Source organism: Balaenoptera ricei, chromosome 7 (genome assembly GCF_028023285.1).
Source record: "Balaenoptera ricei isolate mBalRic1 chromosome 7, mBalRic1.hap2, whole genome shotgun sequence".
NCBI classification, from domain to species: Eukaryota; Metazoa; Chordata; class Mammalia; order Artiodactyla; family Balaenopteridae; genus Balaenoptera; species Balaenoptera ricei.
In genome coordinates, this window is record NC_082645.1 from 18,582,650 (window position 1) to 18,606,848 (window position 24,199).

The following is a 24,199-nucleotide window of genomic DNA, read 5'->3' on the forward strand; positions in this document are numbered from 1 at the left end:
GATGGGCGTGAGGGGAGCACTGACCACAGCATAGGCCGTGTCATCCACATCCTCCACCACCTCCTCGTCTGAACACTCCTCAGACCCCGTGTCTGCATCCGAGAGATCCGTGACCTGCACGTCAGCATGGTCCAGCAGCCACCCAACCAAGGCTTCCACGCCTAGGAGCAAGCACACACAGCACAACCACGGTGAGGACCACAGCGCCTGCCTCCCGAGGGGCCTCTGACGTTAGCAATTCACGGGAAGCCTACAAACAAATGGGTGGGCACATTAAGTCCAACACCCACAAGGAAAACCCAGTACCTGGCAAGCCAGCAGCATTCCCAGAGGCGCCAGTGAGTGACTTCAGTGCAAACTCGATGTTCCTCCTAGGAAACCCCATTTCCATGAGCTGAACCACAATAGGCAGAGCAGGACCAGGAGACTGCTTGTGCTTCTTCGCTCTAACTGGGCGAACACGCTGCACAGGGACAGGCGTCGTGGCCTCGCTGGAGCTGCAGTCTTCAAACACAGGGCTCAACGGGTGAGTAGACTCCACAGCCAGACACTGACACACGGCCAACGCGGCAGCCTGGGCAAATGAGAGCGGAGCGTGGGGGTTTCTAAATCAGGGGACTGAGAAGTCCAGGGAAATGGAAAGTACAGACCACTACTATGAACTACAGTACAAAACTACAGAAAGCCCTGGCTTACATGTGTATTTTTAAATGAATGGATAAAACATGTTTAAAAACAACAAAGACAACTTTCGTAGTTGAATGCAGAGGAAAGATTCAATGGTCAAGTAACTCCTGCTTCAGTACACACAGAGTCTACCTAGTAAATGAGCTAATTATCAATGTCCACTGAGGAAACTTCACAGCAGCCCCGAACGCTGAGCGAGCGAACACAGGTGAGAGGCCTGATGGGGCGGGAGAAAGGGACCCCCACCCTTCCCCATGACAGGTCAGTGCCCACAGCCTCCCGCTTTCTTCCCTCTGCACGCAGGTCAGAGATGGCACAGGACCCTCTCGTGTGCCACCAAATCAACTCCCAACTATTCAAAGGCAGAAAAGCCAGTCTGGGGGTTAAACACGGTATAAAAAAAATGAGGGAAATAAAGAATACTGGGTAACCAATTGCAGTGAGTCAATGAATACATGCATCACCGTGGCCTGCAGCTGGGAACTGCCTGCCTCCAGACAGGGAGCCCTCCCCCCCTGGTCCACTTGCAGCTCTCGGCCCCTTCTCTTCAGTTGTTCTCACAGCACTGAGACTTGCTTTTTTTTTTTTTTTTTTTAACTGAACACGTGTGGAAGGCATTCGGAGGAAACAGAAGACACCGTTGGGCCTTCCGGTGCTTAGGAAGTGTCAAAAGCCTAGGGTTTTGCTGTGAAGTCCAAATAACTCGGAAGTGACAGGCTTCCTAAAAGCTTACAACTCAGAACCAGATCGAACTAGGGATTCTGGTTCTGGTAATGGAGAGGGAACTGGACTAAGCCTCTGCCGTGATAATAATTATGAATTCTGGACAAAATATTTTTAAAAACTGTTTGAAGGTCCCGGAGAAAACAGGAACAGGTGCAACCTTGACCACAGGGAAGCCCACAGGCAAGCCGCTAACAGGGGCACTGTCACTGGACAGCGGCCTGCCAGAGCAAGTAGAGGTGAGGGAGAACCACAAAATGCACATGCGGTCTACCCTCGAATCTTTGGCGGGCGGCAAAACTGAGCGTGTGTGAGACTCAAGAACCCAGCCAAAAGAAAGTGCTGGAAGGCCCAGTGCTAGGGAGACGGTGTGACATCCCAGTCCAACCAAGTTTCAGCACGTTGCTCAAGATGTAAAGGTCTCCACTGAAACCTCAGAAGAGATTCTAAATCCCACAGAATTAGAGACCAGGAACCAGGACTAAGGGCCAGACAAAAATAAATCATCACCAAAAAGTCGAGAAACAGGCCTCCTTAGACTGAGGAAAACTACCAGGTACTGAACCAGCTACAAAAATAAAATTCCTCATTCTCCAGAGGAAGGTGACAGACCCAGAGCCCATACGACATAATATCCAAAACATCCAGAATACAATACATTTTTTTTAGATATGTAAAGAAGCAGAATCAATAATCAGAAGAAAAACTGCCACTGGTAGCAGACCAACAAGTGGCCTAGGCAATGGAATTAGCAAATAAGAAATTTAACATAACAATCAGATATATGTTTTAAAATATACAGTAAAAGATAGATATAAAGGGTGAAGAGATGGGAACTGTCAAGAACGATAAAACTATAAAATATGAACCAAATGGAAATATGAGATCTGAAAATATAAAATAAAGAATTTCTTGGGTGGCTTACAGCAGATTAGACCCAATAAAGCAGCACACCCTGACCTTTAAAACAGTTCAGTACAGTTAACCAAGCCATTTAACCAAGAGACTTAAAAATAACAGAAACTCACTAATAATCTAGCAAACTACAGCAATAATCTTAGAAAAGAACAAAAGAGAGCGGGACAGGAAAAAATATCATAGTCAATAGTATCCAAATTTGGTGGGGGGGGGGGGGGAAAAAGTCAAGTCAGAGCTACAAGTAACTTAAGCAAACCCCAAGGAGTATAAGGGGGAAAAACCACCTACACCATAAGCACACTTAGTCAAATTGCAGAAAACAAAAAGAAAACCAGAAAATACTAAATGCAGCCAGAGGAAATGAAAGACATTTCATACAGAACAATAAGAATGTCAGCTGAATTTCCATCAGAATCAATGGAGGCAAAGCAATGGAAGCTCTCTCTCTGGTACAGTAGCCCTTCCCGGTTCTTAAAGGACAACTCCAGGTCTCCTTGTTTCCTCCGAGTCTTATCTTTCCCCGTAACACTGGGCACCTCCCAGCATGGCTCTGGGGTGCATCTGCCCAACACCCTCTTCATTGCTCAGTGTCCTGTTTTTATCTGATAGGTGACTGGCAACACAGCCTTGCAGCAACTTTCACCTGATCTCCCATCTCAAGTTTTCAGACCTAAGGAGTAGCTGGCATTCAGGCCTACTTGGAGAAGGCCCGGCACCCTCCTCTCCTGCTGCCCCCATGCCCAACATTTCCTGCCTTCTCCCTTTGCCCCCCCCACCAGCTTCCTAGCTCACTCTGGATCCTGGCTCCCCACAGGGTCTTAGTCTCTGAAGATTTCTACTACGGTATTGTCTGCCTGCCAAATTGAGCACTCAAGGTTTTGGTTTTTGTGTGTGTGTTTTTTTAATTTATTTATTTATTTTTGGCTGTGCTGGGTCTTCGTTGCTGCACGCGGGATTTCTCTACTTGCAGCGAGTAGGGGCTACTCTCAGTTGAGATACGTGGGCTTCTCATTGCAGTGGCTTCTCCTGTTGCGGAGCACGGGCTCTAGGCACACAGGCTTCAGTAGTTGCAGCACGCGGACTCAGTAGTTGCAGCTCACGGGCTCTAGAGCGCAGGCTCAGTAGTTGTGGCGCACGGGCTTAGTTGCTCCACGGCATGTGGGATCTTCCCGGACCAGGGATCGAACCCGTGTCCCCCGCATTGGCAGGCGGATTCTTAACCACCGCGCCACCAGGGAAGCCCTCAAGGTTTTGTTTTTGTCCTTGATATTTTGTCCAGAATTTCTGATGTAGTACAAAGCAAGAAGTATTTTTTAAAATATCTAGTCCTCCACGTGGTGGGCCATGAAAGTTCCCATCGTGCTTAGACGTGGTCAGATGTCAGTCTCTTCTACGGGAACATGCCCACAGCCCCACCCCTGAGTATGCAGTGCAGTGCACATGCTCCAAACAGGGTGTCGGCTGGGAGCCTGGCAGCAACAAGGCGTGCTCGAGACAGGCTTTGGCCTGAGTGAAACAAATGAGCAAGTGCCGTATTCCTAGGTCTAATGGGGCTCTTTCAGTAATAATATTTCCTGGAAAAAGATCCCTCCATGAATATTTGAGCATTAACCCAAATGCTGAATCTAGTTGATTTTTACAGATAATTCACAGAAACTCTAAATAAGATTAAACTTTAACTCATTCATTCTCTAACTAGTATTGTAATATTCTATGACAAACATGGTTAAAACCTACCTAGTCATAAGAATTATTTTGGCGTATCATTTAAAATTAGACTATATCCGTAAGAAAATACACATCTAGGAAAAAAAGTTGTTCACAATCTAATGCACTGGATTAAAATTGCCAAGGCTACTGACTGTACCTCAAGCTCCTGTTTGTCAAATATGGCCTTCACTGGAGATGGCTGGGTGGCCGAGGCCAATAACTGCTGCAAGAGGATCATTGGGGGTTGTGGCCCTTCAGGAGACATGTCCCCAAGGTCAGGGGATGCAGCTGCTCCATCATCTGAATTTAAAAACAAAATATGGATGACACCGCATTTTCAACAGCAAACATTTCCTTACTACAAAAGGTAGTGCATTGAGCATGTGAAACCAGGTATGATTTCCACCTCATCAAGCATCAGGTAACCAAAATCTTCAAGGCTTTTTCCACTCCCTGCTTTTTGGCCTCAGTCCTTCTTTAGTTCATCTGTCTGTGTCTTTAGAGCCAACCAAAGCTACCTCCCAGATTCCTGCCCTTGGTCCAGTTCTTAACCTTCTCCATCTTGGTGCTCACTCATTGCTCCAGAAACCCCTTCTATGAACACTCCCAAGTTTGTATCTCTAGCAATGGTTTTTCTGTTAACCTTGTTCAGACTATAAACTGACACCAATTCCAAACATGACGTGTGGTCAGGGTGATGTCTTTTGTTGTAATGTGAGCAGCTTCGGGTGAGGTGTCTGGCACTTCTTGTTTGCCCTGGGACCACTGATAGCCAGGTTTGGTTACAATTTCAACTAATCCTCTAGACCAGAGGCTGTAAATCGCCTCGAAGTGCCAGAGAGTAAACAGTTTAGGCTTACCGACCACAGGGTCTGTCACAGCTACTCAACTCTGCCACTGAAGTGTGAAAGCGGCCAGAGATGACATGTAAACAAGCAGGTGCGGCTATGTTCCCATAAAACTTTGTAAAACAGGTGGCTGTGGTGGATTTTTTAAGCCCTGTTCTAGACAGGCTCCATCTGGAGCCCTTGATCTGCCCCAAGCGTGGGATGGTAATCCTGATTCAGTGCTGCCATAGCTCCTCATCGGGGTGACCACAGAACAGCCAATCCAATTCCCTGGGCTCTGGTTCCTGATCTTCTAATACCACTGTGGATTATCTTCAAGGTCCCTAATGTCTAATACGGAATGAATCTGCACTTTCATTAGATTTACCTCATACTCAGCATGTTATAATTAAATTCATAATGCCCTCTTAAGTCTAGGAAACAAAACGAAACACCCCACGCTCCACTGGACTTTCTAATTTTTGTCAACAGCCCTCCTCCCTATTTTCCCTATAACTCAAGCTTGAAACATTAGCCATCTTTGACTTTTCACTAGTTTTCCAAAAAGATATCATCGAAAAGACTACACCATCACAGTGTCTACTGATACCTTCTTTCCATTTTTCATGCCTTCCTCTGGAAGACACCTTATCACTTGACACAACTGCCCCCATCTCCATGATCTCCCTGTTTCAAATACTCCTATAACTCACTAGCATATGTATTTGTCTTCCTCAACATGAGTCCTTGTCATGACAGGCGCTGCCACAGCTTCCCCAGTCAGCCTTACCTCTCATTCTGGTAGTCAGGGCACTCTATCACATGACTTCAACTGACCTCTCCAGCTTTAGCCCCATAGTCCTCGATAAACGCTGAGCTCCTTACAAAGCTCAGGACCCACATACTTACTGCTTATGCCTGTGCTCCTACCGTCTCCTCCCGCGGGACGGAGACGCCTCAGTACCCTGCACCCAGGGTCTGCCACACACTTCCAAGGCTGCTCTCCCCAGCCCTCCGCTGCCAGCATCCCCCAGACGCCTGTGAACCTGTGCTCACGTGTCTTACAGCACACAGGCCCGTACCTTGGACAGAGCCATCTGCGTCCATTTTCTATCCCCACCCTCACCCCAGAGAGTAAAAATTCATAAACAAGGACTATCTTGCTCCCCATAGTATTTAACACACTGTCCCTCAATAATAGGTAATCAAAAAATATTTCATAGCTTTGGTTTTTTTTCTATTCAAAGTGATAGGAACTCATTCCAGAAAATTGAGGTAATATAGAAGAGTACACAGAACATAAAGTCAGCTGAAATTCTACGGTCACTATTTCGGTAAGCAAATGAATCTATGGCGAATCTACAAACTGATATACATAGCAATGAGCTTTTTTGTTTATCATTTTCAAGTTTCCATGGCATTAACATATACATATATATCATCATTGTGAATGGCGCCATGGTATTCCACTGCATGGGTACCCCACCTTAATAATGGGCATTTAGGTATCTCCAGTTTCCATCACAAAAACAATACCAACAAAAAAGCCATAATGAGCGTCTGTAAACACGTATCTCCATGCCTTCTCATGTGATAAACTCCCACAAGATGACTTGCTAATCACTGGATATACAGTAGATACAGATATATGTGTGTGTGTGCATTCTGACGTCTAACATTTCCTCAAATGCCCATTAAATGGTTGTACCAACTTAAATTCCCACCGGCAAAGTGTTAGAGCAGTGCCACTTTACGTGCATATGAACCACCTTAGGGCCTTGTTTAAAAACGCAGATCCTGATTTCTTAGCTCTGGGGTGTGGCCTGAGAGTCCACATTTCTACATGTTCCTATGTGCCATCAATGTTACTGGTCCTTGGGCCGCACTTTAAATAGTGAGGCAGTAGAGCACTGTTTTCCCTCCCTCCCCACCAAATCCCCTCCGGCTTTGCCTATCACTTTTCATCAATTACTAGCCAGGTTGCACATCTTCCTTGTACATGTAGAAGCCATCTGTACCTCCCCTTTTATGCACTGCCTGTTCATGTCCCTTGCCTGTTTCCTATTGGAGTATCTGCCTTTCTGACAGATTCAAAAGGGCTCCTTAAAAAGATACCTGTATGAGCAGCTGCGGCCTCCTGAACAGCTGGCTGAGACAAGATCTGCCTGAGCTGGTCCTGGTGGGAAAGCAGAGCACGGCCCGCCTTCAGAATGTACAGCTTTAGCTGCTGGCACCTCAGCAGGTCCAAGTCTACTTGCCCTGTGGGGAAAAAAAAGGACTCAGCAGGAATGGAACACGCTGCTTGGGCTCTCCCCCTCAGCAGCTGTACAGCCTTGAGGAAGGCACTGCCCTGAGGGACTCAGCTGACCACGTCAAAGCCTGTCCGTAATGTAGGACTTGCCTTTCCCAGTACTGTGGGTAAGCGTCCTCTACCACCTCCCCCAGGTCTTCTCCCTTTCCCGCTCCCCATGCATTACCTCGGGATGGGGCGAGTATTAGACGGTTTAACACAGTTAGAACCATGTTAGCTATTGCCAGCATAATCAAATATTTCCCAAATTGCTGAAATTTCAACCAGATACCTACATCACAAATAAAATACTTTCACCTTGTCTTCCCAAGACACCTATGAGACACTTTTGTCAGATACTCACAGCATACAGTTCTCTAACTCACCAAAATCATCGCACCCTACAGAATCTTATCTAAACAAATGACTGCAGTAATGTCCATGGGCGGACTGAGGAACAGACTGGGGAAGCCACCACAAGGATGGTAGGCAGACCACAAGGAGAGCCAGATTACAGTCACAGCAGCAGCGTTCCGAAGCAGGGCATGCTGGAGGCCATGGAAGGCAGCATGGGGACGTGGGAATGTGGGATGGAAGGGCACAGGAAGAGCCAGAGGTGCCACTGGGGCACCAAGCTCGAATACTTGGCAGACAGGTTTATTCACTGTGACAGGAAACACTGGCTAAGGGACGAAGTTAGTTGAATTGTTGACATGCTGTGGTTTACATGCACCTGGCCCTCTAGCCAGAGATGTGGACTGGAGATCCAGAGTTAAAGGTGTTTACCATCATAAACGCTGCAGCAGCAACTACAGGAATGGGGAGAAATGGGTGAGAAAACTCAAGAAGAGTGGGCAGAAAGATCAAGAAGTTATGGATGAAACCACAAGGATTTCCAATGTGCAAAGAATGGTCAGGGAGAAGAACTCTCAAAGAGTATGTGAGCGGCAATGTAAGGAAAGTCAAGAGAGCAGTGGAAGAGGAAGAGTTCAAGCACGAGTGGCCTTGGCCTTCGACGGGTGGCCAGCGTCCAGACACCAAGCGAGGCAGGTCCAAACACACAGGCCCTGCTGGGTATGGCTGTGATGAGGCCAGGGGGTAAATGGGGAGGGGGAAAGAACACAGACTCGTCTTCAAAAAGTGTGCACAGAAGAACGCTGGCACCGGGAGGTGGGGAGGCCTGGGGTTCTTCAGGTGCCACCCCCGCCATGGCATCATTCTTTGCATCACCTACTCTCATCTCCACACCCATCGTCACTCAACCAATGGCAATCCATCCGAACCCAAAGACTTCAGCAGTGACAGAACTTGCTCCGACAAAACAACAAACACTGTCCAAACAACAATAGTTAAGACTGTAGCTGTTTCATCATGAAAGGCATGTACTGACCTGCAAAGCCCTGTTTAGGTGACTTCTTTATTTTGTGTTTTTCCAATTTGCTTCCAGCAAGGTTCACCAGCTGAGCCCAGACCGAGAGCATGGGCTCTGTGAAGGGCAAGTTGGTGACGCTGAACGCCACAGCAGGGAGCTGGAGAGGGAGCACAGAAACCTTCAAAGTGTGTCCAACGAGAAGGACAAATGAACGTTCTGAAAGTTATCGTAACTATGAGCCGTAATTCTGAAGCAACACACATATTCATAAGTCTTTCTAGATCTGAAAATAATTTTAAAAAGATGACCCTGAAGGCAAGATAAAGGCTTACATGTATAGTAAATATAACCTAAATTAATTTTTTCTTTACCGACTTGTTAAACAATAATTACATCATGGTGGTATAGTTATTAACTTCTTAGGTATTTTCTATACATTTCAAATTTTCTACAACATGCATATATTCCTATAATAATCAAAAACAGTATTTTATTGAAAGATATAGGCAAATTGCACTTAGGTCACATCAAAGTAATATAAATCACTCACTTTCCCTATGGATCCCTAATTCACAGATTTAAGACGACAGTAGCTGCTACATAGGTCATGTCACACTCATGAAGAAAGATCATTTTTTTTAAAGGAGTCATTTTTAAGGTTTTTTTGAAAGTTGAGTCGTTCAATAAAAAATAAATTTCATATATTCACATTTTGAAATAAATAAAACTAACTTATACTTACACAGGACCCTCTAAATTGCTAATGCCCCTTCATGTCTTTTGAGGCTTAAAATAAGACACACGAACTACTAATCCATATACAACCCTGTGAGATAGGCCCTGCTAATCAAAGGAAGAAAGATAGATGGTTTTCCTTAAGGTGGGTAGCTTCCTAGAAGGCCAACCTAGACTACAAGAATCAAGTTCTTCCCAGGTCTAGTATAAAACCCCTTTGCCTCATTACCTAGTAACCCGAACACAAGTTCACCTACTGGCTTCAGCTGATTCAGTGGGCAAACGCGACACGTCCGCATGTCGGAGAACTGCACGGTGATTTTGCCCTTCGGGGTGATGCGAGTCACGGTGCCTTCTCCAAACTCATCATGCATGACTTGTCCCCCTAGTCGCAACCGACCGTCAATGCCTCCAATCACAGCCAGGACTGCCATGAGGCCCCCCACCTCAGGGGTCTCAGAGTCAGGAAAGTAGTCCTCTAACAGAGCCTAATGCAGACAGACAGCAAGCTTGTAGACGAGAGCCCAGGGGCTGCCTGTCTCCTACACACTTGCAGTTAAGCCGAATTCACTTTTACGTTAGTTTCCTCAATAATTTTTTCCAGTAAAAAGTATTCTAAAATACATCCTTGAACAAAATACACAGCATTTAAAAAGGTAATCTGAAAGCTAAATCAGCATTCTACAGAGAAAAACTAGCCGCTGTGAAAGGCGGCGCGGCACCCACCCCCTCCGCCGGCTTCCCCGCGCAGCCGGCGGCGACGGAGCGCAGCTGCGAGTTGATGTACTTGTTGATGAGTCCGTTCCACTGGCCCAGGGAGTGCAGGGTGCGGAGCAGCGCCACCGCCTCCTCCGCCAACGTGCTGCTGTGCGTGGCAGTCAGGGAGGCCTGCGGCCGGGCCCTCCGCCTCCTCAGCGTGGATTCTGCGGGAGACACGTGAAGGAGGGCCTCGTGACGCCGCCCGCTTACCCGGGACCCCGGTAAGGAGGAGAGCCGCCCACCTCTGAGCAGCGGGACGTCTGAAGAGCAGGTGGTGAGCAAGCGCCCCAGGAAGCCAAACAGCTTCTCCACAAGGCACTCCATGTCCCTTGCCCTTTCCGTCTTGTCCCACGACGGAAGTACCGCTTGCAGTAAATGTACAGCTAAGATCTGGTAAAGGCAGTTGAAAACAGCGAGCATTAAAGAAAGCCACCGTCTGACAGATTAGGAGATTCTACTTTAGTTTTTGTTCCTGTAACACAATTAATCATGTGAAAATTCTAATATTCATTTTTTTTACAGCAAGATAATTACATCCAAGTTGACTAGGGATATGGATTATCAGAGGTTAAAAAATAAGCTACATTACACATGCAGACATTCATTTAATTAAAGAATAATTCCTTTTAGTTTAATTCTTCTCAAGACAATTATACCACAACTCCTGTGAAGCAGATCAGAGCAGCTGGTAGGATTTATCACTTCACAGGAAAGCAAGTCAACTAAGGTTTAACAACCGAATCAATTTAAAATAATCGATATCCTCAGCCTCTGAACTCTAGAAAATCTACTGTGTTAGTTCTAGTTCTTTTCTGCCCTCAGGCACCTAATGACGATGGCCAGCTCGATGCCAGCTCTGATGGGGCTCCCACAGTCCCCGAACTCACGCTGAGCGGGGGTCAGTCTGGCAGCACAGTTACCTGCCGCTGCAGCGAGGCGGCGGTGAACGGCGCGTGTCCCTCCACGACCGTCGTGAGCAGCGCGATCCAGGGCGGCGAGCTGAGGGCGGCGCACATGTGCGGCGTGAGGGCGATGCTGCGCACGAAGCCCAGGGTGCACCAGCTCCGGTGCTGCTCCCGGCGCACCCGCCTGCCGGGGGAGGCTGCCAGGGCAAGACAGACCAGCTGGCACCCCGTTTCCAGGAGTGCACGCCCGGCGCAACTTTTAACTAGCTACACCACGTTATGTGCAATAATAAGCTCCTTTACACGTATATCACAGTTTCAATTACTCTAAGTGAGAGGAACAGGAGGACTTGCGACTTAGCTCAAGGAACACTTTACATTTTAAAGATCTCTGAGGTACATGGAGTAACTCAAACTCGCTAAGGAATTTCATCTACTTACTGTCTCTAAGCAGTAGGAAAACAATTCACAATTCAATAGCAGTTATCTGTGGGAGGGCATCTGGTACAGTTTGTAAATCTCACATGTTTTGAATATCCCCCATGAGCTTGTTTATATTTGATCTGCATCATAAATTTCCAATCCAAGTTTAAGAAGGCGACGATAGTAGAATGAGAATAAGAGGTTTTCACAGGGTTTAGTTTACCCGGTTTGCCTCTGCCGAGAGCATGACCCTATCTGCTCCTCCCGGGGTCTCCACTAGTGGACACCTGGGCTTCCGAGCCCTCCTGGCTGGCAGAGGCCCTGAGGTGGGGTCACGCCACGTGAGCTGCTCAGATCCCGGACCAGCTCCCCTTCCCCAGCTCCCACGGCCCAGCCCTCCTGCTCTCCAGGCTTCCAGGGACACCACCCTTCAGACATGCTGTCTCCCATACTCAGTCACACTCACCCACACACATGCACAGGCACTCGCACCCCACCACGCCTCAGGCACGCACTCTCACGGCCACTCACAATCACTCACACATACCCAGTTACACACACCCACACCCACACTCAGTCTCACTCAAACTCACACTCACGTGTACACACACACATGCGCTCAAACCTGCACACGTACACACACACGTTTGCTCCACTCACTTCCTCAACTTCTCCCACACTTACACATACTCACATTCACATAGTGAAAACACTTTTGTAGGTTGAATTGTATCCCCCAAAATTCATGTTCACCCAGAACCTCAGACGTGACCTTATCTGGAAATAAACTCTTCACAGATGTAAGTAAGGTAAGGATTGAGATGACATTATACTGGATTAGGGTGAACCCCAAATCCAAGGAAAGCCCTTATAAGAGGCAGAAAAGAACAGAGGAGGCATCCAAGTGAAGATGAGACAGAAACTGGAATGATGTGGCCACAAGCCAAGGGACACTGGAGCTACCAAAGCTCAAAGAGAAATCGAGGGGCCCTCCCCTAGAGTGTTCAGAGGGAGCACAGGCCTGACGGCACCTGGATTTTGGACTTCTGGCATCCAGAATTCTGACAGAAGGAAGTTGTTGTTCTAACCCACTGTTCAGGGTTGAACTGTGTTCAGTCCTAACCCCTACTACCTCAGAATGGGACCTTATTTGGAAACAGGGCCATGGCAGATGTGATTAGTTTAGATGAGGCTAAACTAGATTAGGGTGAGTCCTTAATCCAATGTAACTGATGTCCTTATAAAAAGGGGAAATTCGGAGACAGACACACACAGGGAGAATGCCATGTGAAGATGAGGGCAGAGATCTACAAGCCAGGGAATGCCAAAGACTGCCAGCAAACCATCAGAAATCAGGGGAGAGGCCTGGAACAGATCCTTCCTGCCCTCACGGTCCTCAGAAGGAACCTGCCCGGCTGACACCTTGATCTTGAACTTCTAGCCTCCAGAACTGTGAAGAAATAAATTTCTGTTATTGAGGCTGCTAGACTGTGGTACTTTGATGTGCCAGCTCAAGCAAACTAATACACCGTGTTTGTGGTAATTCGTTACAGCAGCAGCCCTATGACACTGACACACACACCCACGCTCCCCCACATGCACACACACACACAAACACGTGACAAATCCACAGCCCACTTCTGACTCTGTGGCCCACAACTGTCCACTGCATACATGTCTTGTCTGTCGTCCCACTCTCCACCAACATTCGCAGCAGCCCACACAGAGTCTTGACGGCTTCGCTCTGCATAACTTCAGCATGGACTCCAGCGGAAAGACAAAGAGTCTGCAGTAAATTAACAGTGCTGGTAAGCATCACCGCAGTGGGGTGAATGTTCCTTTCAATTTGTTCAGCTTCTGAAAAAAAGAATCAAAATAAGGAACTATACTCCCAAATAAACTGGAAAATGTCCCTGCATGTAACTTAAGGGATTTAATATCACATTCTTCTTTTCTTACTGTGGAAAGGGAAGCAGCTCTTTGCAATTAAAGATGGAATTCAGGATGCACAAATGCTCACCCTAATCAGCTCTGGCCCCACCTTACTCAAAGGAAACAAGCCTTTTAAATTACAGTTGAGTTTTTTAAAGCAATCTCAGCATACAGCTCAGAAGCACTAAAACGATTTCAAGGATCCAACTTATCAAATGTCAAAAGCTGGCTGCTGATGAGTTGGCTATGTATGCCCCGACGAAGATGAGGTGGCCGCCTCCAAGGAGGTGGAGCCCGTGCTCACACGTCCAGGCCATCGGCGTCTGGATGAGGGAGACACGACTGGGCCACCTCGCCGTCACCTGGCCTGCCCTGCTCAGGGCCCAACTTCACAAGCGAAGCCCCCAGGCAGAGAGCCGGGAGGAGGGACACCTGGCCTGGACACTGCCGGATACAGTGATAACAAAGCAGCACCAGCTACCTAGGCAGGGCCACACAGCTTCCCGCACGCTCCTCCTAACACGCCCAAGACAGGGGTCACCCGGTCACATCTGACACGCACGGAGCAGCCTGCACGTGCGGTGGGCACAGGACACAGCCTCTGCCACCTTCCACGCCACCCCTTCTCTAGCGAGCTCAGCCTCCTGGGTCTCCTCTCCTAACCATACGCGTGACCTTGGGAGCCTGCCGTGCGACGCATACAGCAGACACCTGAGCCCCAAGAGTCAGCGCCAGCCTCCTAGACAGTCTCACCAAGATCGGCATCCCAGGGTCTTTCAGACGCGTCTCAAAAAATGTCATGAAGCCCTCCTCCCACAGCCTTACCTCTCCTTACAGGGTTAACTTTCTGAGGTCACTCTAAGTTCTCACCCTCACTTTCTCTAAGGCAGTAAGGTACTGACTAACTCCACGTTATGTGCCACATTCTGAGGGAAGGGCCTCGGGGGGGAAGGTGAAAGACGGAAGAACACATGCTCAGGGCACGGTGAGGCAATGTCCGCTACTCCAGGAACAGGCTCAGGGACACCAGGAGGCCCACCAGAGGAGAGGACACAGCAAGCCCCCCACTGCCGCACCCCGCCCCGCCCCCCACCGTCTCCGAGGCGAACTGGGGAGTCAAGTCCCTCAGAATCACCTGGGGCCTGTTTCAGCCAGACCTTCGGGAAAAGCCTGACCTACAGAGCGCCTCTCTCACTCCCAGATGAAAGGACGGGCAGCCAACACACAGCGTGCCAGGTCCCCCGGGCACCCACCGGAGTCGTCCTCCGTGTCCGAGTCGTCTGCCGAGGGCTGCGTAGAGGCCGGAAGCTCCGCCAACTTCAGGTCGTACTTCCCCTCCTTCCCCATCCTGTAAGAGTTGGTGCTGCCTGTGTCCCACTGGACCCTGATCCAGCCATCCTCTCCAAGTTCACCGATCACACGGCCGAGGCCAGGAGGAGGTCCGTCCTGAGGAAACCAAAGCAAAGACCGGTTAAAAGTGTGCGGGCCTGTCTGTCACAGGAACACTGCCTGTAAGGGTGGCTGCAGCACTGGACACGGCCCTCGGGTCCACAGGGGGCTCCAAACCCACCTACAAGCCCAGCTCACATCACCACTGTAAAGTGAACACCAGGACTAACCTGCTCGCACTCCTTCACCAAAGAGGTGAGCGGGGAAAGTACCACCTCAATTAGCATGCTCTCTAAGCCAATGCAGAGACCGGACTTTCCAGCCTGGTCCTGCCACCCTGCTCCTTGGCCCCCTCAACCCCTCCTGGGGCTTCACGAGGTCAGGAACCTCCAACAAGCACCAGTATCTCCGCGTTGCCTCTCGTTCTTCAGTTTCCCCCCAGATCTTAGAGTGAACCTCTACCTCTCATTTCTACGAGGAGATGCTGCTACCTGTTCCGGTCACTCTGATTTCTGAGCTGATTCTCAGGAGGCATGTGCTTAAGAGTGAGGCTGAGAAAACCTGGGCATGACAAGAATGCTCCACGTCACAGAAGGGCGAGCGCTGTCCTTAGCTAGTGGCTCCAGTACCGGCGCAGAGCCCAGCCCCTGACCTCTACTTGGGGCGACCTGACAGAGACACAGGAGCAAAGTGCTGGGGGAGAAGCGGAGAGGTGCGCACCACCCAAGCAGGCGCCTGTAGCCACCGGGTCAGGACACCTTACCGGCACACGGCCGTGAGCTCACAGAGGCAGTGTCAGAGCTTTCACGACACGATTATTCAGATGAGGATTACTCTCTCCTGCTCCCTCTCACGCTTGTTCTGGGCTGCACCTCAAGTCGAGCCTATGCCAGGAGTTTCCTGAAAAGAGTCGCCACTCCTCATAGACTTGATCCTGTTCAAGGGCCCTACAGCAGGCCGCTGCTACTCTCTACTGGTTTTGAGATTCTATTCACCTGCCCGGAAATCAGCAACTACATCACCTGTCAATCACACGTGTCCTTGAGGGAGGGAGGTATTTATTCCAGTTTCCACCTACTCACAGCATGCAAGTCAGGGTGTGCAGAAGGTGACTAACGTATGGCCAACGTGTTTAAGTCAGATCTCTAAGCACCTGATCACCCCATTTCCAGTCCACGCCTCTCATGACCCTGGTTCCAATCTTCATCATGGCGGCCAGCTCTGGCCCTGAAACTGGGAGCTGTACCGGGGCTGTTTCTTTCCGCGTCTCTTCCAAAACTGTGGCAGAAGCTCCTCGGGCGGAAGAGTTCATATCTTCTTCAACATTATCACAACTAGGGCCTATCAGAGCATCAAAAACAGCAGATGAGCCAATAAGTAGTTACAATTTCCTAATCTTGATATACGTTTTTTAAAAAATATTACGTATTAATGAAGATAATAATTTTAAAGAATCCATAGTATATTTTTTTACCTATACAACAAATACCATGAAAAATTTACTGATGAGAACTAAAATTTTTAAAAAGGGAAGTGGAGGACAAAATATATAAATATGTATCAGAAGTTGTAAAAGATATAAAAATTCTCAGGAAAGACATTTACTCTTATCTCTAGGAGTTATGACCCACTCCAAAGAACAAAATGATTTTAAGTTATTAGAGAGACACTCATCACTCATGTTTTTTATTAGAACAGAAAAACAAAAAATAACCACCTAAATGTTGACTAGTGTGAGAAATTAACAAACTTTAATTACGCTACTGTAATGAAAAGAGGTGACAGAGCAGGCCTGATACTGCTGTCCCTAGAAAGTCTGTTGCAAGCTGGCCACCAGCTGGCCTCTGGGAACCTGGATTTCGTGAGGGCTCCCACCATCCCCTAACTGCCAAGAATGCATCCCTGTGCCTAAACTGTTTGCACAAACAACATGGTCTCTGCTGAAACCTGCTTCCTTCTGGGGGGCCTGAACCTTACTCAAGTGCCAGGCAGAGATGCCTGCATGACCTGCCCCAGTGAAAGCACAGGGCATGAGTCTCCACGGCACGAGTCTCCACACTTTGCACGTGAAGGCAACACTTCACATGTGTGGTCACAGCTCTTTGCTGGAGGAACTAAGTGCACCCTGTGGGTCTCCACTGGGAGAGGACTTGTGTCTAGTTTCTCCCAGACTTTGCCCATATGCCATCGTTGATTTTGCTTTCTGTTCTTTCTCTGTAATAAACTTTAGCCCTAAGTATGACTATATCTGGAGTCTTGTGAGGCCTGCTAGCAAATCATTAAAACTGGGGGTGGTCTTGGGGACCCTGACACAGGGAGACAGCAACGGGATTCTCTAGAACAACCCTGAGTCACTGAGATATTGGAAAAGCATTGTTCGGTACCAGGAAGAATGAAGGGATGGGACATGATGAATATCTGGTCCCTGGTGGCCATGGAACCACCCATAGTATAAAACAGAAGCTGACCTGTCAGCTGTGAGAAATAAAATTTACCAGTGTATTTGAAAACAGTAAATTCAACCCCAGGAGCCAGCTTGCTGGACTGAGGGAGGGGAAAGCACATCCCTGGTAACCCTGTGGTCTTTGTTCTGTCTCCAGGTAAGAGGAAAAAGTGCCCCAAACATTCCCAAAGATGGGCTTGGCTGGGTCAAAAATGTAAAGTTTGTGTTCCACTCTCCTCCAAGAGGGAGAAAAAAAGGTTATTCAATCCCCAGGTCTGGAGTAAAAGCTCTAGATAAACTGGAGGGAAAATAGTCTTTTCTTCAGCCTGGCAGTGCCTCTGTGAGGCCCCAGAAGGGGCAGGGGTTGCATTCCATCTGGGATCTCCCCTGGCAGCTATAATGTTAACCCTGTAAATGCTGAATTTGCTGCTGTTTTACATTTTGCAATAAGAAAAAAAGGAGAATCTTTTTCTAAGTGGCTTTGTATTTTGTGGCTATTGTATGTAGATGTATACATAAAAATTAATATAAAACATATGCTTATAATTTCTTGTATGAAAGAGAAATCACCTTGATCAGAGAAAGCAACAAAGATAGATATGTATTCATTGGACACAACTCCCTGGCTTTTTGCAGCCAGTAGGCAGATTGGAATTTAAACTCCTGAGTACTGTTAACAGAGGAAGCCCCCATAATTAATGATTTGTGCTATGACTTTTACCTACTGGAGTCTCTGGAAAAAAGGGAGACAACGGAAAAAGAAAGGCAATTTCTAGATGGAAATACACTTTCAAGATTTTTAAAAACAATTTTTAGTTGCTAATGAGATCTGCAGAAATCAGATGTTGACTGACAGTATGGCGCGTATTTCTGAATGGGTCGTGTGGGCACAAAGACTGACAAAATCAAAGAGCTCAGGAAAGCCTTGCTCTTTCATTTGGACTTGCAATACTGGCCCTGCAGTTATCTCAAAATTTCAGGCAAAGAACAACATTATAAACCAATCAGATCTAACAGACATGTAGAGACATTCTACACAAAAAGAGCAGGAGACACACTCTTCTCAAGGACACAGAGAACAACACCCTCCAGGAGAAACAGTATGGTAGGCCACAAAACAAGTCTCAATAAATTGAAATAAGTAAAATCATATAAATTATCTTCTCGGACCACAATGGAATGAAACTAGGAATTAACAACAGAAGGAAAACTGGAAAATTCACAAATATGTGGAAATTAAATAACACACACACTTAAACAACCAGCCAAAGAAACAAAAATCACAAGAGAAATTAATACTTTGAGACAAATGAAAACAAAAACACAACATACCAAAGCGTATGAGATGCAGCAAAATCAGTGCTAAGGGAGAAATTTAAATCTATAAATGCACACAGTAAAAAAAGAAGATCTCAAATCAATAACTTAACTACACCTGGAGGAACTGGAAAAACAAGAACAAAGTAAACCCAAAGTTAGCAGAAAAAAGGAAATAATAAAGATTAGAGCAGAGATAAATAGAAAATAGAAAAACAACAGAATCAACAAAACCAAAAGTTGTTTTTTTGAAAAATGTCAACAAAATTGGCAAACTTTTAGGCAGATTAACTAAAAAAAAAAAAAAAAAAAAAGAGAAGATGCAAATCACTAAAACCAGAAAGAAAAAGTGGGGACATTGCTACTGATCCTATAGAAATAAAAAGAATTATGACCACACTATGAACAACTGTACACCAATATATTAGCTAACCTAGATGAAATGGATAAATTCCTAAAAGCATAGAAATTAACTGCCTCAAGAACAAATAGAAAATGTGAATAAGACCTAAAACAAGTGAAGAGATTGAATCAGTAACCAAAAAACTCTCAACAACAACAAAAACCCAGGGCCAAATGGCTTAACTGGTGAATTCTACCAAACACTTAAGGAAGAATTAACACCAATTCTCTAACCCTTTCAAAGACAGAATAGGAGGCAACTACTTCCTAACTCACTCTAGGCCAGCAATACCCTGATAACAATAAAACTATAAAATACTGCTCAAAGAAATGACAGAAGACCTAAATAAATATAAAGCTATCTCATATTTATGGAATGAAAGACTTAATATTGTGAAGATGGCAGTACTCCCCAACAGGATCTACAGATTCAATACAATCCCTAGAAAACCCAACGGCCTTTTTTGCAGACATGGGAAAGCCAGACCTGAAAGTCATATGGAAATGCAAGGGACCCAAAATAATTTTGAGAAAGAAAAACAAAGTTGAAGGACTTACTTATTGATTTCAAAACTTACCACAAAGCTACAGTGTTCAAAACAGTGTGGGACTGGTGTAATGACAGACACAGAGACCAACAGAACAGAACTGAGAGTCTAGAAATAAACTTAAATATCTATAGTCCGATGATTTTTGACAAGGGTGCTAAGAACTTGAGAAGAGAAGAGTCTTTCCAGCAAATGATACTGGAACAACTGGATAACCAAAAGAAATAAAGTGAACCCTTACCCCACACCATATTAAAAAACTACCTTAAAATGGATCAAAGATCTAAATATAAGACTTAAGGAAGAAAACATAATGGGTAATCCTCTTGACCTTGGATTTGGCAATGATTTCTTAAACATGACATCAAAAGCACAAGCAACAAAAGAATAACAGATAAATTAGACTTAATCATATTTTGAAATTTCTGTGCACCAAAGTAAAACAAAACCCAGAGTGGGAAAAAAATGTCTTCAAATCACATAACTGATAACAGTCTAGTATCCAGAATGTGTAAAGGGCCCAAACACAAACAACCCAATTTTTAAATGGGCAAAGGATGTGAACAGACGTTTCTCCTAGATATACAACGAACACAGGTAAAAAGGCTCAACGTCATTCAATATTAGTGAAGTGTAAAACAAACCACAATGAAATACCACTTCACGCCAACTAGGGTAGCCTTAATTCAAAAAAAAAAAAAAAAAATCAGAAAATAACTAGTGTTGGCAAGGACACGGAGAAACTGAAACTCCTGGCCCATTGCTGTGGGAATGTAAAATGGTATAGTGCTGTGGAACAGTTTGACAGTTCCTGAGCAAGCTGAACATAGGATTACCATATGACCCTGCAATTCCACTAAGTACATGACAGAAGGACTGGTAACAGGTGTGCAAACAAAAACTTGTACACAAATGTTCCTAGGAGCACAACTCACCATGGCCAAAATACAGATACGAGCCAATGTCCATCAATGGATGAATGGATAAATAAAACACAGTATATTCATATAATATTTTTTAGCCTTAAAAAGAAATGAAGTACTGATACATGCTAAATGAAATAAGCCAGATACAAAAGGTTAAAATTGTATGATTTCATTTGTATGAAACATCCAGAAGGAGCAAGTCCATAGAGACAGAAAGCAGACTTGTTGCTGCCAACAGCTGGGGGAGTGCGAAATCAGGAGTCACTGCTAAATGGATATGGGTTTGCACTGGGGGTGATGAAAAGTTATGGAACTAGATAGTATTAAGGCTGGCACAACATTGTGGATGTGCTTACTGACGACAATGAGTTATAAACTTAAAAGTACTTAGAATAGTAAAATTTTATGTTATTTGTATTTTACCACAATAAAAAAAAAAAAAAGTTTATAAAAAGAGAGAGAGAGAGCAAGGCAAAACCGTGGCATTTTCACAAAGGACTTCGGGCGATGCCAACCCACCAATGAGCCGAAGTGCTGTCTGTGTGAGAGCGAGCGTGCCAGAGTTCAGCAGGAGGCTCAGGCTGTGGGCACCGTGCTGCAGGGTGAGCATGCTGAGCATGACCAGGAGAAAGCGAGCTTGTGGGGTCGTCCCCAGGCTTGGTCCCGACGGGTTCTCATTTGTAATGGTTTGCAGGGGGACAGGCTGGATACCTAAAAAGCGTTGGCACCTACATAAATCTCTTGTGCGTGGATACAAGAACATACACGATGCAGAAAGCATTAACAATTTTTTTTTTCATAAGTCTGTCTTTTTCATCAGATATCCATAGAGTGGGGACATCGGGCAGCTCTGTATTGCTCTGCAATAATCATACCACCATCACTCCACATACATCTATCTTCCTCTGTCTACAAAACATATCACACTGCTCTTCTAAATATCCCTGGTGGCTTACTCATTTCATGTCAAACATAAGAGAGATACTTCACTTCTCTTCCACAAAACCAATCCTACCACTTCTCTGTAGATGCTCAAACTGTCCAGGAAATTATGTATTAATATAGGATACACATTCTAGGATAGATTGTGTAAGTGATACACATGAAAATGTTAAAATGCAAAAGCTTTATATTAGGATACTACAAGATTGTATCTTCTGCCAAATTTTGAAAGTTTTGTTTAGAATTTGAGAAAACTTAAAGCAGCTTAGATTATCATTCTAATGCACAAAGTTATTAAAGTCTTCCAAGCAAAAATAAGAATTTGCAGGTTTCCAGAATATATAATTAAGAGCCAAACTATGAAATAATGCTGATGTGATCACTGACATCAACAGCAATTTTAATACAGCCTTTTAACTGTCAGATTTTTAACTCACCAAGTTCTTTAAATTTGTTATTTGCATCCATCAAAATATTTCGAATATTCTGAACAGCCCAAGCATACAGCTTGCCAAAAGTTACTTCAAGCAGCATCCGATTAAAAGGTGGGATCAAATCAACATCCTTTAAACAATCAGTAAGGGGTTCCCTTTCAAACAAAGATGAAGAATTTTACTTAGAACACTGCCAGACTTCAATAATACAAAGCTTTGTTGTCACAGCTTCCCTTAATTAAGAAAAAATATTATAAAGTTTTACCCTATATCAATCCCCTCTGGAATAAGTCTTTGCCATCCACAGAACATAGCATACTGCACAGATGGAAGTAAGAAATTTTTGGCTGCCAGTTTTAAAATTGTATCTATCCCTTCCAGGCGAACCTCTGCTCTCTCCAACTGCAAAACATCAATGCATACTGTTAAGTGTTTATGTATTATCCAATACAGAGAAGAATGTTCTTAGCAAATTTACCTGTTTTAGTAGGCACTTTCTCATTTTTTCCACATCCACCGGCTCTTCTTTAAGGGCAAATTCAGCAATAGTACTGAGGAGTGCAGACTGAGGATACAGACCCTGGACATTCTGCTTCAACCATTTGTATTTGTGAACACCTGTAACTGTACTCAGTAGTGGCTGCCATTTATCCTGACAAAGGAAAACCGTTTTCACCATTAGTTAACCCTATTCATTTTAACAAGGGCTCTAAAACAACTACTTGAAGAAAATATAAACAAATGCCACTAGGTTTAAATTGGTAAAATATTTTAAATTTAGTAATTAATTTAAGATAAAAATGACTACATCATAAATAGGCTTATAAGTGAATTTATAATCTGTATGCTTACATACTTTAGAATCGGCTAACCTGACATGCAAAGTTAAATTATCATCCATATTAATAGTTTCTGGAACAAAGGATACATTCAATGAATGAGTGAATAAATGAATGAATGAAGAAAATGGTGAACAAATAATGATACAATATACTACTAAAAGTAAAAGGAAACACTTCTCCAGCTATCGATTTGACCAGGGCACCATAAGTCAAGTGCATTAAGCACCACTGGGGCACAGTTACTCACACTTTTAATAACCACCAAAATCTCTACTGTATATTCAAAAACAAAGCGACAATATTTGTGGATTCCCTTGCAGTATGTTGTGCTTCTACACAGCCAGTCTTAGAATCACAAAAAGTACTTCACCTTGGGTGATTTAACTGTAATGGGTCTTTTGTCCACATTTATAGGACTGTGAGGCAAGATGCAAGCTTCTTCACTCTCTCCGTTTCCAATTTTTTCTTCATCATCAGTAGAGTCTGGCTTCTTAGGAACTATGTTTAAAAACATCATTCATTATAACAATCATTAAATATGATTTTAAATTAAGAAATGTTTAAATTTGCATGAAGGATATATGTTATTCACAGAAACACATAAATATCATTGTCAAGTGCTCAAATTACAAAAGTAAAAACTATCATAATTATTCTCACATTACATCTAGTAATAACACTTTGCCACTCCACGTCAGGGATAGAAAGACAGTGACAGTGTTACGATGGAGGGAAGCCCTATAGAAGGGGAAGCCCAGGGGTTGGCAAACTTTTTCATGAAGGGCCAGACAGCGAATACTTTAGTCTTTGCAGGCTATTTCAGTCTATTTCTGCAAATACTCTACTGTTGCAGCATGAAAACTGGCTAACTTTATTTATGAATGCTGTCATTTAAATTTCATATAATCTTCATGAATCATAGTCTTCTTTTGATTTTTTAAAAAATAATTTAAAAATGCAAAACCCAGCCTTAGCTCATGGGCGATACATAGCAAGTGGTAGGCTGCATTTGTCCCCAGACCCTAGTTTGCCCACTCTGGACTAGTGCATTGGTTCCGTCACCAGTGTGCAACTGAATCAATTAGATGCCTCTGACTCTGTTAGTCTTTTTAATCAGAGAAATTTCTATTGAATTTGCAATGTGATATGTGGTGTTGCTTCCGCACTTTTGGTCCTCTTCAAGGTTTCAAGTCTCATTCTTCTCAATATATAATATAAATAACAAGCAACACAATAATAAACCTAGGCAATAAAACATTAACACAGCAGGTCTGGGTTGCTCAAACCCTGCAAATTCCCAAGAAAGGCCTGTCCCGTCAGCACTGGCTCTTGACCAGCTCCTGCGAACTGAGCTCTGAAACCTTGGTATGTTCTGCCTGAGAAGAGTGTGTCTGAGGCACAGGACCACCTTTACCGTGTAACCAGACAGCTTGTGACTTACGGCAACTGCCTGTTTCTGCCTCTGGATGGAGTCTGGGCAGCTGAGAGCAATCACGCAGGCCCCACATGGCCATGTGACTGACTCCCAACAACAACCCCGGACACCAAGGTTCAGGTGAGCATCCCTGACTGACAGTCCTTCACACGTGTCACACGTCACTGCTGAGAGAACCAAGCACGACCCTGTGTGATTCACTGGAGGGAACACTGGAAGCCCGGACCCGGTTTCCTTTGG

The 24,199-nt window shown here is 45.2% G+C and overlaps 1 protein-coding gene across 6 annotated transcripts in view; it reads right to left on the bottom strand.

Annotated features, from left to right (window-relative positions):
* Positions 1–24,199, bottom strand: part of HERC2 (HECT and RLD domain containing E3 ubiquitin protein ligase 2) — a 217,936-nt gene that overhangs the window by 96,488 nt on the left and 97,249 nt on the right. For 4 of the 6 annotated variants that reach the window (XM_059927751.1, XM_059927750.1, XM_059927748.1 and 1 more), the window contains exons 31-47: positions 22,895–23,022; positions 22,161–22,334; positions 21,948–22,084; positions 21,686–21,837; positions 20,826–21,017; positions 15,824–16,011; positions 14,535–14,727; positions 13,024–13,206; positions 10,942–11,123; positions 10,264–10,411; positions 9,989–10,185; positions 9,520–9,750; positions 8,546–8,684; positions 6,981–7,124; positions 4,196–4,338; positions 307–574; positions 25–161 (exon numbers count right to left, since the gene is read on the bottom strand). In XM_059927751.1, the coding sequence (XP_059783734.1) occupies positions 25–161; positions 307–574; positions 4,196–4,338; positions 6,981–7,124; positions 8,546–8,684; positions 9,520–9,750; positions 9,989–10,185; positions 10,264–10,411; positions 10,942–11,123; positions 13,024–13,206; positions 14,535–14,727; positions 15,824–16,011; positions 20,826–21,017; positions 21,686–21,837; positions 21,948–22,084; positions 22,161–22,334; positions 22,895–23,022 (2,936 nt within the window). The remainder of the gene's footprint in view (positions 1–24; positions 162–306; positions 575–4,195; positions 4,339–6,980; positions 7,125–8,545; positions 8,685–9,519; positions 9,751–9,988; positions 10,186–10,263; positions 10,412–10,941; positions 11,124–13,023; positions 13,207–14,534; positions 14,728–15,823; positions 16,012–20,825; positions 21,018–21,685; positions 21,838–21,947; positions 22,085–22,160; positions 22,335–22,894; positions 23,023–24,199) is intronic. The other 2 variants (XM_059927749.1, XM_059927753.1) reach the window with 2 other exon arrangements.